Here is an 11,765-nt window from a genome sequence, read left to right as displayed (position 1 = left end):
TGGAGTAAAAAGCTTCAGTATGACAGCAACAAAATGTACTTGATAGGATGATTTAATTCCAAGTGATGTTTGTTCTTGACTAGTGTAGTCCTGGTGTTTCTTCTAAAAGGATGTGCTGCTAAAGTGCGGGCTGTATACATGTAGTGCAAGCGAACACAACACAGACTGCACCCATTTTCAGTCTTCTTTTCTACAAGTAAAAAATGATGCCGTCAGAGTAAACTGAAAGATGCTATACATCTACACAGTATCTGTATTTACCTGATTACACTGACAGAAGACTGAAGGGCTCAGTGACAGGCAGGACACGGCTCGCCAAACCACCACCATCAGTCTTCAACTGGCACACACCTGACATATTTAAGCATACAGACTTGGAATAGCAGAACTTAAAACCACAATGCACACCAAAGCAGGAAAGTAGTGTCATTAAACACAAGGTAATAGAACACAACTTTATTGAAACAGTCTCAACCATGACAGCGTACAAAGAGGTGATGGTGCGAGAGGTGACAAAGGGCTAAAAAAAGAAAAAAAAGAAAAGACAAACAAAAATGCGTTTACAAAAAATTATAAGATCAAGAGGAAAAAAAGTGGCTGACAGCACAGGGCAGAAGAAAATCATTCTCATGGAATCAGATCGACAGTGGCAGGGTATTTTTTGCATTTATTTTGTACAAAAAATAAATTAATGAAATCTTTCAAGTTTACAGGAATATCTATTTGTTGTTTTACATCACACAGACTTGCTGATAATTCTACATGTGGTGAAGTTCAGCATTTTGTGTTAGAACATTTAAGAGGATCTGGACAGACCGAAAGCAGACTAACTCTGATAAGTAGGCCAAGAGTTAAAAAAATAAGATTACCAATGAGAAACAAAACATTGTTATAAAAGTGAGCTGGGGCGAACACATTCAAGAATCCTGAATGTTAAACGTGGCGCGACTTGACGGTCCTTAGGATCGCATTGCTTGAGTATTTCCTCTAGACAAACCTCGAGGTCCTTGGGCAGCTCCCCGCTTGTAATTTTGTTGATATCCCTCCTGAAGAAACAACAGATTTACAATTACTAACTGTCTTACAAATTTGAAATTCCACAGACTATGCACTGTATAACATGTAATAAAAACTATATGAGCCTTTTTGTGTATTAAGTGTATTTTAGGTAACAACAGGAACCCTTACCCTCTGGTAGGTGTTACTGGAATAGTCCCGAGACGTGTTAAATTGGGTTTGACCATAACCACTGGTGGGAGCATTTGAGAAAGGAGGGCGATAGCCATCATATCCACCTGATGAAAGAAGTATAGCTTCAACTTGTATTCTGTCATTACAATGAATCATGAGGCTGCCTGACAGTTGTATCTCTGTGGAACATAGACTGATGCTCGTACCTCTGAATCCATTGGAGGAGCCCCGGTATCCATTTATCATGCCACGGCTGTTCCTGGGTCCACCCCTGGGCACAGCCCTGCTGTTGTAAAAGGACTGTCCCGACTGTCCGAACGCTGCGCCTGGAGAGGAATCTTCATGGCCTGCTGCTGAGGGCATGACCTGGTCTTGGGGCTGGAATCCACCAACAACTGGACAGAAAGCAAAACAAACAGGATTTAAGTCTCTAATGCACTGGTGGGCGGTTAGTTAAGCAGTTTAAAATGATTTTCTAAAAGCTGAAAAAGCTGCAGCTTTTTTGCCTCAAGACATGCTGATGGACTCCTATTTCAACTTTATTGTCACCAAAGGGATATTCTGTCCTGAGACACTGAGCCCCCTGAAATCCAAACACAATTTCTCACCTTATGCACACAAAATGTTTTATCATACACACAAGTTATTATCTATGAACATATTGTTCATATAAGATAAAATATATCTTTAAGGGGTTTTGAAAGCTCTATACGAAAACATACTAACGCTACTATCCTGTAAATGGAAAAGTGATGCCAAATAGGGGTGCGTCATTTTCCAGTTTTGCCTGTCCAGTCCAGTGTATGAGCTTAAACCAGTTTGATTTCATGCAAACCAGCTGAACTGACATAAGTCATTATAACGCCTTCTGGCAAATTAAAAAGTAGCCTGCATCAGCAACCTGTGCTGACTTGCACTGCAAGAATAATAAGCAATATGACAATGTGATTAATATAATATTATGTTTATAAACGGACTAATGGAGCCACTATTGTCTGACAATGATATTTCAATGGAATAAATTACTTACTGACTTATTCATACTTCAAACAGCATCAATCAGTGATTAACATAGGGGGGATCAAAATAAAATAAATAAATAAAATAAGAATCAACCAGCCACCCTCCTCCCCTGACAATTAAAGAACAGTCCCTAAAGTGCGGTGAGGTTTGTGGGTTGGCTCGTTTCTCCTCTGACACGTCACATACCTGTGTTCGGCTGGCTCGGCTGTTGAGGTACTTCTGGGCAGTCATGACGCCAAGAAGAGGATATTACTGGGGCCGACTTATCCGTCGCCGGTAAGCCGACGGCCGCCGTATTTGACAGGAATTCATTACTGTCTGTGTCTTTGACCCCCGTTCAACCCACAATCGGTGGGATTCGCCTTTCCTTTCTGCTGCTGGTTGAAATCTGTAGGCTGCTCGCACAGCGTGCTGTGAATGATTTAAGCCTATTTTGCTCGCTCAAAACTATTTTTAGTTGCAAATGCGAGTGCAGTGACGGGCAGATCGCCACACTGCCGTCATTTTACTCCGCGCGTCACGGCACGCTGTTTGATTGCGTTATCAAAACACGCCGCTATTATTCAGCCTTGCTTTTAACTTATTCCACCGAATACCAAATGTGTGTTTTTTTGCAATATTCGGCCGAATATATTCGGTTACCGATTATTCGGTGCATCCCTACTTAATTTACCACAAAAACCAAAATACAGTTGCAGCTTACTGGATGGAAATCACAGGGGAGCTTACAGTTCTACATGGCGTCATTATGTTCCACTCAGGAGCAGCTGCTGAGTCAAGTGGGATACCTGGGAAAAGTACACTGTTCGAGTGGTTTTCACCCCGGCCCAGCCCTAATGCCAAACAATGTTAACAGCTTTTCCAGTGTATATCAACTTCTTGATCTAAAGATATAAAACCACCCAAAGCCCTCACCTGACTGTAATGTCTCCTGTGGGATGTCAGGCTGGTTTACAGGACTCTCTGACTGGCTGCTAAATCCCTGTCCATAGCCACCAGGGAATTGGCCAGGCTGCTTCAAAGGATCTGCTTGGCCGTCAGTGGTTGGCGGTACGGGTGCATTCAGATTAAATACCTGCAGAGGAAAAGAAGGTTTCTGTATCACAATTACAATTGCCATTGAACATCTGGGGAGCAGCATGTACTGTAGGTTTGGGAAATTAAGGGACACGTCAAATTGTTGCCTATTGAGCTGGTGCACCGATGATTAACCAAGTTTTTGCTGCTACCAATGAGTTGTGTTAACTAGCCTTAAAATTTTGATTTAATTTGCCAACTCTTGGCTTGCGCGGATAAGTATGGAATCTGATTGTTTCCAACAGAAAGTGTTAAATAATTCTAATCATGCTCACTGTTATACTGTTTACTTAGAACCAGACAGAAAGCGTACCGCTTGCACTGACTGGAAGGGTGCGGCGTTGACATTGATGCCTCCAGTGTGGGTGGATTTGGAGACGGGTGGGAAAGCAGAGGACAAGGAACATGGGGCAGGGGACTGCTCAGATGGCAGAGACATCGAGGCCTGGGGAGGGGGGAAGGGGGGGAATATGGAAAGCAAGGAAACAAGGATTGTGGAAAAGTCAGTGGGAGAGATGGGATCTCATGTTTATCACCTTAAAGCGCCCTTCTACCTAATCATAATATTTATGATTCTAATATCTCAGTGTAATCCAGAGTAAATAAAATGAAGACATGTCAGAGGACATCATATCTAACCCATGAAGCAGCACTTTGAAAAATATGGCCCACACAAAACAAGATGTAACCTGTACTACCACTCTTTCAGGCATATCAAAACAAATGCGTCCTGTTGCTTCCACTTTACTTACTTGTGAGGATTCCTGTGGTCCGGACACGACACTTGTTTGAGGAAGTCTGGACTCTGAGTGGGCTGTTTGGAAGAAAATAAAAAAAAGTATGTATTTTGTATTTATTTTACAGCTGACCTTTAAAGGAAACATGTGGAAGGCATGTGTTCTTTAAAAACCTCTAAAATCACACCATTTATCGCAGCCAGAAACTGTGAAAAACAGAAATTATCTTTGAATTTTCATGCGTGATGAACACTTCTGTCAGAAAAAAAGACCAAATCCGAGCTTAAAATAGTGATCTTTCATCAAAATCACTTTAATTCTACATTTAAAATTTGTCCAAAAATAAACCATTAGCAAGAACTAACCAGCATACACGTCAACAGTGAAAAAACATGGCTTTTTACAACTCTAGGATTTCATCTTTAACTCTTTTAGCTTCAGGGAGGGTAAAAAAAAAAAAACCCTTAAAGTCACACCCATGCCATCTACCTCCTCTGATAAGTGAAGAACAGTCCGTAACTGGTGTATTACACTTTTAGGATAATATATCCACATCACATAACAGTGACAAGTCCCTACTCCATAGAATATATGAGAGAATCTGTTCAGAGTCAAAGTAAATTTACTGGCACTGACCTGCAGGGCAGCCCATCTGCTGCAGGTCAACATTCTGCACAGGCTTCATTGGCTGGGCAGACACGATGGCCGGGTCCAGAGCCTGGCCGTCAAACTCCAACATGGAATCCTAGGAAAATCAAACAAGAGCAAATGTATTGCTGAGTCATGGATCAGATATAAGGCTAGTGCAGTGACGATGGAAATCAGGACACTACCCTATAACTTTCAGATCTGGGTTCTATCTCTTCTGTCAGCTAGCATTTGCCCTACTCAGGCTTAAAAATAAACTGCTGAGAAAAGAGGGGTGGCTGAGCCATCTTTTAAAATCTCTTTCTCAAATATACTTATACTACTATTACTTTTATTTATTTGGAATTTGTTTTGACATATTTTAATCTGGTCCAGTTTAATGTCTTTTACCTAATTTTTTTCCATTTTCATTAATTATTGTCGTGTCACCACTTGTTCTACAGGGTCCTTTCTGTTCATAACTGCTTGACAGTAATGTCCATGTGAAAAGAGACCAAGATTTCACTAAATAAATTCAGTATCTCAGTGTATAAATAACACATGAAGTCTCCATATCTGAGCAGTAACAGTGCTGAGCTGGTCACTGTAGCATATGCTGGACATTTTTACCTGCATAAAGTTGTATGTTCCTTGCATCTGAGCCATGAGGTCTTGCACTGCCTGCTTCCTGACCACTGGGTCGGCGGCCGGAGGGGGGCTGCAATGGTTCACAGTAACAGTTGATTCTATAGCCAGCTGGGCAGGAGGCTGGTGCTGGAGGGAATTCACCATCTAGTCAACACACAGACACGTGATAAGCACGTTAGAGTTCAGGCGAATACAAGGTGCTGAGAAATACATACAGTTACATTAAGAACTGTGGTGTTGCAGTTATGCAGTAGTACCTGAGCCTCCACTGTCCACTCATCCACTTGGTCTTTGTCTGGACTGCTGTACGTAGTTTCTGGAATGAACTGTCTGTTTACAAACTGTAACACAAGAAAATGTGAAAAAGGTAAGAATATGTGATACAACACACAAGAAACCCTACAAGGTTGCGATTTGTTCTGTATTATGTAAATCTCACCTCTGTGGTTTCCACTTGAATTTGCTCTGCAAATTTTTCAGTAGCTGTTCCTTCTGAGAAAAAAAAGAAAGAAAAAAAAGCAAATGTGAACACAGTTTTCTTACTGGGTAAAAGAAATATATAACACATTCCTGCTATGTGTTGTTACCAAGTTCTGATGGCTGCGTCCCAGCATTAGACCCAGCCACAACAGTCTGCTCCTCTTGTTCCTCCTCCTCCTCACACGTCCCGTTCTGATGAGTTTGTGCTCTGTCAAAGTAACCACTCAGCAGCACTTTCTCAAGAGTAGCCTTCACTATCTTGTCTGGAACAAAGTGTGACAAGTCAAAACATAAGAAAAGGCGAGGCTTGATGATATACAAATACATAAATTACCTAATAATTGTGTTTATGTGTAGCCATGAAAATATTTACATGTGGTCCCTCCCACAGCCTTGTCTCGGCCCTCAAGCAGTTCCCACAAGTGTACTGAGGCCTCATCATATTGGTCAGTAAACCTGCAAGTTACACAGCATGGTAAATATACAGTTTGGTAATATGCTATTGTTCCTGTTACAATATCCTTACCCACTAAGTCGATAAAACAAATGCAGCAATTCACACATCATAGCCATAATTTAGACAACATAATAAACAGTGATAATTATACTGTAACCCCTTATGCACGTTTAAATATTAGTGGTACCTCATACCTGACGTCATAGTTCCTATCAGGTCCCACCAGTTTGTAAAAATCATCAAGGGATGTGAGGTCAGCGTCAGTGAGCAAGGGGGAACCGGTGGCATCAGGCCTTTTAAGGTCCTGCCTGACACTCTCATCTCCCAATTGGTCCAGCAAAAACTGAAACTCCAATACTGTCTTCAGCCGCCGTTGTTCCATCTCCTCCCGCTGCAGCTGCTCCCGTCTTGCAGTCTTCTTCACTGACTTTTGGATCTGAACACACACAGTCAGACATGTCTTGGTGCATTTGGGTTCTCAAAGTTTATAAAACAAGTCAAGTTTGCAAAGGACTAAGCCTATATGGGGCAAACACTATACCAGGTGAGCCAGAGGTCACCCCCATATTCAGTGAATTCTTGTCATGTTAGGTTGTTATGATTCACAGCCTAAAGTCTGATCCCTGGAGTTTGGTATCAGCCACAACAGGTTTTGGTAACTACAATATTTGTAAGCATGATCTTGATATAGAATTTGCCTTTAAAAAAAGACTGGGAAGGAATACAGGGTTTCCTGATTTTTAAAGCACTAAAAATCCTAAATAGCCATATCACATTGATAAAAGCTTTAAATAACCAATCAGCAAGTTAGAACAACTGTAACTCAGGACTCACCTCTTGGCCCAAGGCCATGAAGCTCTTCTGCAATTCTCGAGCAAACTCAAGGTTGTTGGTGATCTCTTGGTACTTCGTCAAGGCATCCTTCAAGTACATCAAGAAAAAAAATTGAGATTTGTGTATAATGTAAAAAACATTTTCCTCTCATAGAACGGGATAAAGTAACAGATGAAGATACAGTGTTTTCCAGAATGTTGATAGGACTGGTGGGATTTTAATAAAAACTAGAATTATTGCCTTGCTGTTGTCTGCCTCTGCCAACCAGACAAGTTAGAGTTTATATTCATGTTTATCTACACTAATAATATGTGCAGAGGACTTTGAAGGAATTTAACAGAAGGTATTAAGTGTATTTGTATGTATATGTATGGAAATTATCACTATATTGACATATATGATTCCACTGAATAATTTCCAGTCAGATACAGGCTGTCTTCAATTGCACACTATTTTTACAGAGGAGCACAGATGACTGATGGAGAGCTTCTTCACATGGTGTAATGTTAGTCACATGAAGCTTTATATTAGCAAAACCAGTGAGCTTGTGTTGAACTACCAGAGGAACAGGTGAGTAAACAAAGGTGTACCAATGACAGTGAAGATGCTTCTAATATGGATGTTGCTAAAAAAAAAAGTTCTAAAACGTGGATGCTTCACATGTCTTCGACCCAGTGGCACAGAAGATCTCTGTAATAAGCACTGTTTAAAGGTGGGCACCAAAGATCAGTGTCAACAATTCAGTATCCAACCAAATCTGAATTACCATCACAAGCTCCATTTCCCTATTTCAGATGTGAGGTCACAGCGCCCTTGACCTTTGACTGCCAAAATCTAAAAATTCATCCTTGAATCTAAGTGGATATTTGTGCCAAATTTAAAGAAATTCCCTCCAGCTAGTTCACTGAGATTTTTCATTCACAAGAATGGAACAGACTGACAGACGGATGGACAACCCAAAAACATGATGCCTCCAGCCACTGCTACTGCCAACACGGAGGTATAAAAATTATACTTGTCATTATTTGTCCTTTATTAGTGTGTAGGTGTATAAGATTGTGTTGCATTTACATTACAGCAGACTGCAATAAAACAATGCTGCACACTAATTGCCATTGTCTTATCTTACCAGCTGATCCTGATTCAGTTGTTCCCCCTTACTCTTCCTTGCCTGACAGTCATCCAGTTTGGACTGTAAAGATATTGAGAAACATGAAATGTGAAATTTAGTTTTAGATAAAATATAACACAACAAAAGGATGAAAAACAAAAGCCTCAAATTCTTACAGTTGTGAAACTGATCTGCGTCACAGTTGGGTGTGAATTTAAAGATAAATTTTACTAGGAGAGTCCACTTGGTAATCCTACTGATATACAGTACCTACTCTAACCTTTTTCAACTTGCAGTAGATGTCTACATCTATGTTCTCCCAATTAAGTAAAAGGAATAACAATGTCATAGCCAATATAATGGGGAAAAAAAGCCTGATGACATTAACTATAACACAATAGCTTAAAAAAATCCCACACACTGCTTTGAATTAAACAAGAGAAAATAATATGACAACCCATTTTAATTTCTTATGTAATACAAATACCTTTTTCTTTTCCATATTGCGAACCTTCTTGTCAATCACACAAAGAATCTGCTTCATGGCCTCTGAATTACTTCCATTTCCCTGGTCTGTGATGGCAGACTGGACAGCACTGTTGCCAACCATCGCTGAAGGCATCTATGGAGAGAAAATATATTATGGGCATTCAAAGATTTATCACATCAGTCCTGAGCATAAGCAGAGACTACAACAATTTAGAAGTCCATCTTTTGTCAGTACAGATGGCATGGACTGCTTTATTCTAAACCGGCAATGACAAGGCACACAAGTTAGGGTTATGCTCTTATGTGTGTATAGACAGTTGTTACCTTTTCACAACCTGGGTAAAAATGGAGAAAATCAAAGTTTAAAATATCTCTAATCCTGCAATTACTTATGTTGATGGGGCAGGTGTGAAGCTTTGAATAGGTTTGCTAAAACAGGTCTATCATTTGGATATTTACGACGTATGCATACAGACATGTCCAAGTTATTTATATTAGAATTTTAACATTATTAGTTATTACTGTATAAGCTCTTTGTTGAGCCAACACTAGGTAACAACTGAATCATCTAATTTTCAGATGAACAATTGCTGTTGGAGCCATTTGGATACGTTTGAATGTGTGTGCTCCTTTGTGTGCCTTAATGTGGGAGAAGCTAAGGATTCAGTGACTAATAAAGACTTATTTACTTTAGACTTTTACCTTTTCTATTTCTATTTTAAGTGTTCATTAACATTGTCATTGAACAGTATTTACTCTACTGTCTGGGTCATCTGCCACCTGACGACGAACTAAGGTGTCATTTAAATGGATGTGGTACTGAGTTAAAACAGGATAATGTTATTCACTTTGATTAATGTTAACGCTAGGTGATTACATTTCATGTAGGGTTTACTGAGGGATACTCAAGCCATGCTCAAACCCACAACACTGGGCCAGGGGACGTGATACCGACGGGATCGAGCAACTCAACCCGTCTTTGATTTGGGTTAAAAGAAGATAAAACCAATGATGGTTAGCCTGAGGCATACCATAATGCCAGATGCGAAGTAGTTGCTTAGTTGGGATTATGTATCTATAAGGTCACTTGACTAAATTATGAATTTGACATAGGAAGTTAGCACAAGTTAAAATGTCGGCCTTCTTTTCAAAGTTAAAAACCATAGCTCCCTTTGAGACACCGGCTAACCGAATCTGCGGATGCTAGCAATACGTCATGAACGCTCATTCAGCTAATGTCAGTTAACGTCGAAAACACGTCTTTTTGGCTTCGTTAACAAGCTAAGTGTGTCGTTAGCTAACATTACGTCAAAATAATTTAATAAGCAGGTAACACAGGTCTTAATCTCCCTGTTCCATTGTTAGCTGAGAAGCTAACGTTAACCGTTAATGTGGTATAGCTAGCGGCTAATGCCCCGAGGTAACCAGACGTCAGTTAAAACCAAACCAGTAAAAACCGTTAGTCCGAGTTCGTACAGAAGAAATGTCGTCGAAATAACGTTTATAACTGTGAAGAACAAAGACCATCTCGATACGCCGCGACAACTCGTCTCAACTAAAGACGACTTATGAAACAAAAAACAGGTTGAAATGCCATTTTTTTGGTGATGACATGAATCCCATACCTTTATACTCTTTGTCTTCAAAGAGATTTCTTTTGTCGGATTTAACGTAAGCTGTAGGAGTAGTCCGTATTTTTTTACTTTCAGTGGTATTTTTCTAGAAGGATGCTCACGCTCTCACTAGCCAATGGCTGCTTAGCTGCTGCTGAGCTAACAGTGGAGGCTACAAGGCCCCCTCTGCTGGCCTGCAGAATGCCTGACAGTAAAAGAAACATTAAAAGATGGACAGAGGAGTCATCATCATCCTAATGTTAGACCTGATGGTGAGCACTTGAATGTTTTTCCTCTGTATCATCCTTTTTATGTTACCCTTTCAATTCAATTCAACAGGCTTCATTGGCATGACATTTCACATGTGATGCCAAAGCACAAATACAAGTGAATGAAACAACTGATCACATGGAAGACATTATTAGTCAATACAGTAAGATAAGCAGGCTAATTCAATTTGTAAGCAAAATAGGAATATATATATATATATATATATATATATATATATATATATATATATATATATATATATATATATATATATATATATATATACATACACACACACACACACATATATACACACAGTACATAAATAGACATACAGTACAGGCCAAAAGTTTGGACACACCTTCTCATTCAATGCATTTTCTTTATTTTCATGACTATTTACATTGTAGATTCTCAATGAAGGCATCAAAACTATGAATGAACACATGTGGAGTTATGTACTTAACAAAAAAAGGTGAAATAACTGAAAACATGTTTTATATTCTAGTTTCTTCAAAATAGCCACCCTTTGCTCTGATCACTGCTTTGCACACTCTTGGCATTCTCTCCATGAGCTTCAAGAGGTAGTCACCTGAAATGGTTTTCCAACAGTCTTGAAGGAGTTCCCAGAGGTGTTTAGCACTTGTTGGCCCCTTTGCCTTCACTCTGCGGTCCAGCTCACCCCAAACCATCTCGATTGGGTTCAGGTCCGGTGACTGTGGAGGCCAGGTCATCTGCCGCAGCACTCCATCACTCTCCTTCTTGGTCAAATAGCCCTTACACAGCCTGGAGGTGTGTTTGGGGTCATTGTCCTGGTGAAAAATAAATGATCGTCCAACTAAACGCAAACTGGATGGGATGGCATGTCGCTGCAGGAAGCTGTGGTAGCCATGCTGGTTCAGTGTGCCTTCAATTTTGAATAAATCCCCAACAGTGTCACCAGCAAAACACCCCCACACCATCACACCTCCTCCTCCATGCTTCACAGTGGGAACCAGGCATGTGGAATCCATCCGTTCACCTTTTCTGCGTCTCACAAAGACACGGCGGTTGGAACCAAAGATCTCAAATTTGGACTCATCAGACCAAAGCACAGATTTCCACTGGTCTAATGTCCATTCCTTGTGTTTCTTGGCCCAAACAAATCTCTTCTGCTTGTTGCCTCTCCTTAGCAGTGGTTTCCTAGCAGCTATTTGACCATGAAGGCC

General features: G+C 40.3%; 1 protein-coding gene across 2 annotated transcripts; it reads right to left on the bottom strand.

Moving 5' to 3' along the window:
- Positions 1-441: 441 nt before the first annotated feature.
- caprin1a (cell cycle associated protein 1a) lies at positions 442-10,438 on the bottom strand. 2 transcript variants are annotated; one of them, XM_033627904.2, is made up of 17 exons: positions 10,300-10,438; positions 8,673-8,807; positions 8,204-8,266; positions 7,075-7,161; positions 6,435-6,676; positions 6,157-6,239; positions 5,891-6,046; positions 5,743-5,795; positions 5,561-5,644; positions 5,286-5,447; positions 4,665-4,773; positions 4,044-4,105; positions 3,605-3,736; positions 3,130-3,289; positions 1,398-1,586; positions 1,189-1,295; positions 442-1,046 (listed from the first exon to the last, which is right to left on the bottom strand). In XM_033627904.2, exons 2-17 carry the CDS (start codon positions 8,805-8,807, stop codon positions 960-962), a joined length of 1,911 nt encoding a protein of 636 aa, XP_033483795.2. In that variant the 5' UTR covers positions 10,300-10,438; the 3' UTR covers positions 442-959. The 2 variants fall into 2 exon arrangements, with proteins under 2 accessions (XP_033483795.2, XP_033483796.2); XM_033627905.2 differs by lacking the exon at positions 3,605-3,736.
- Positions 10,439-11,765: the final 1,327 nt, after the last annotated feature.

Source organism: Epinephelus lanceolatus, chromosome 2 (genome assembly GCF_041903045.1).
Source record: "Epinephelus lanceolatus isolate andai-2023 chromosome 2, ASM4190304v1, whole genome shotgun sequence".
In the NCBI taxonomy this organism is placed as follows: domain Eukaryota; kingdom Metazoa; phylum Chordata; class Actinopteri; order Perciformes; family Serranidae; genus Epinephelus; species Epinephelus lanceolatus.
Note: the sequence above shows the minus strand (reverse complement) of the source record. Positions and strands in the feature narration are given on the sequence as shown.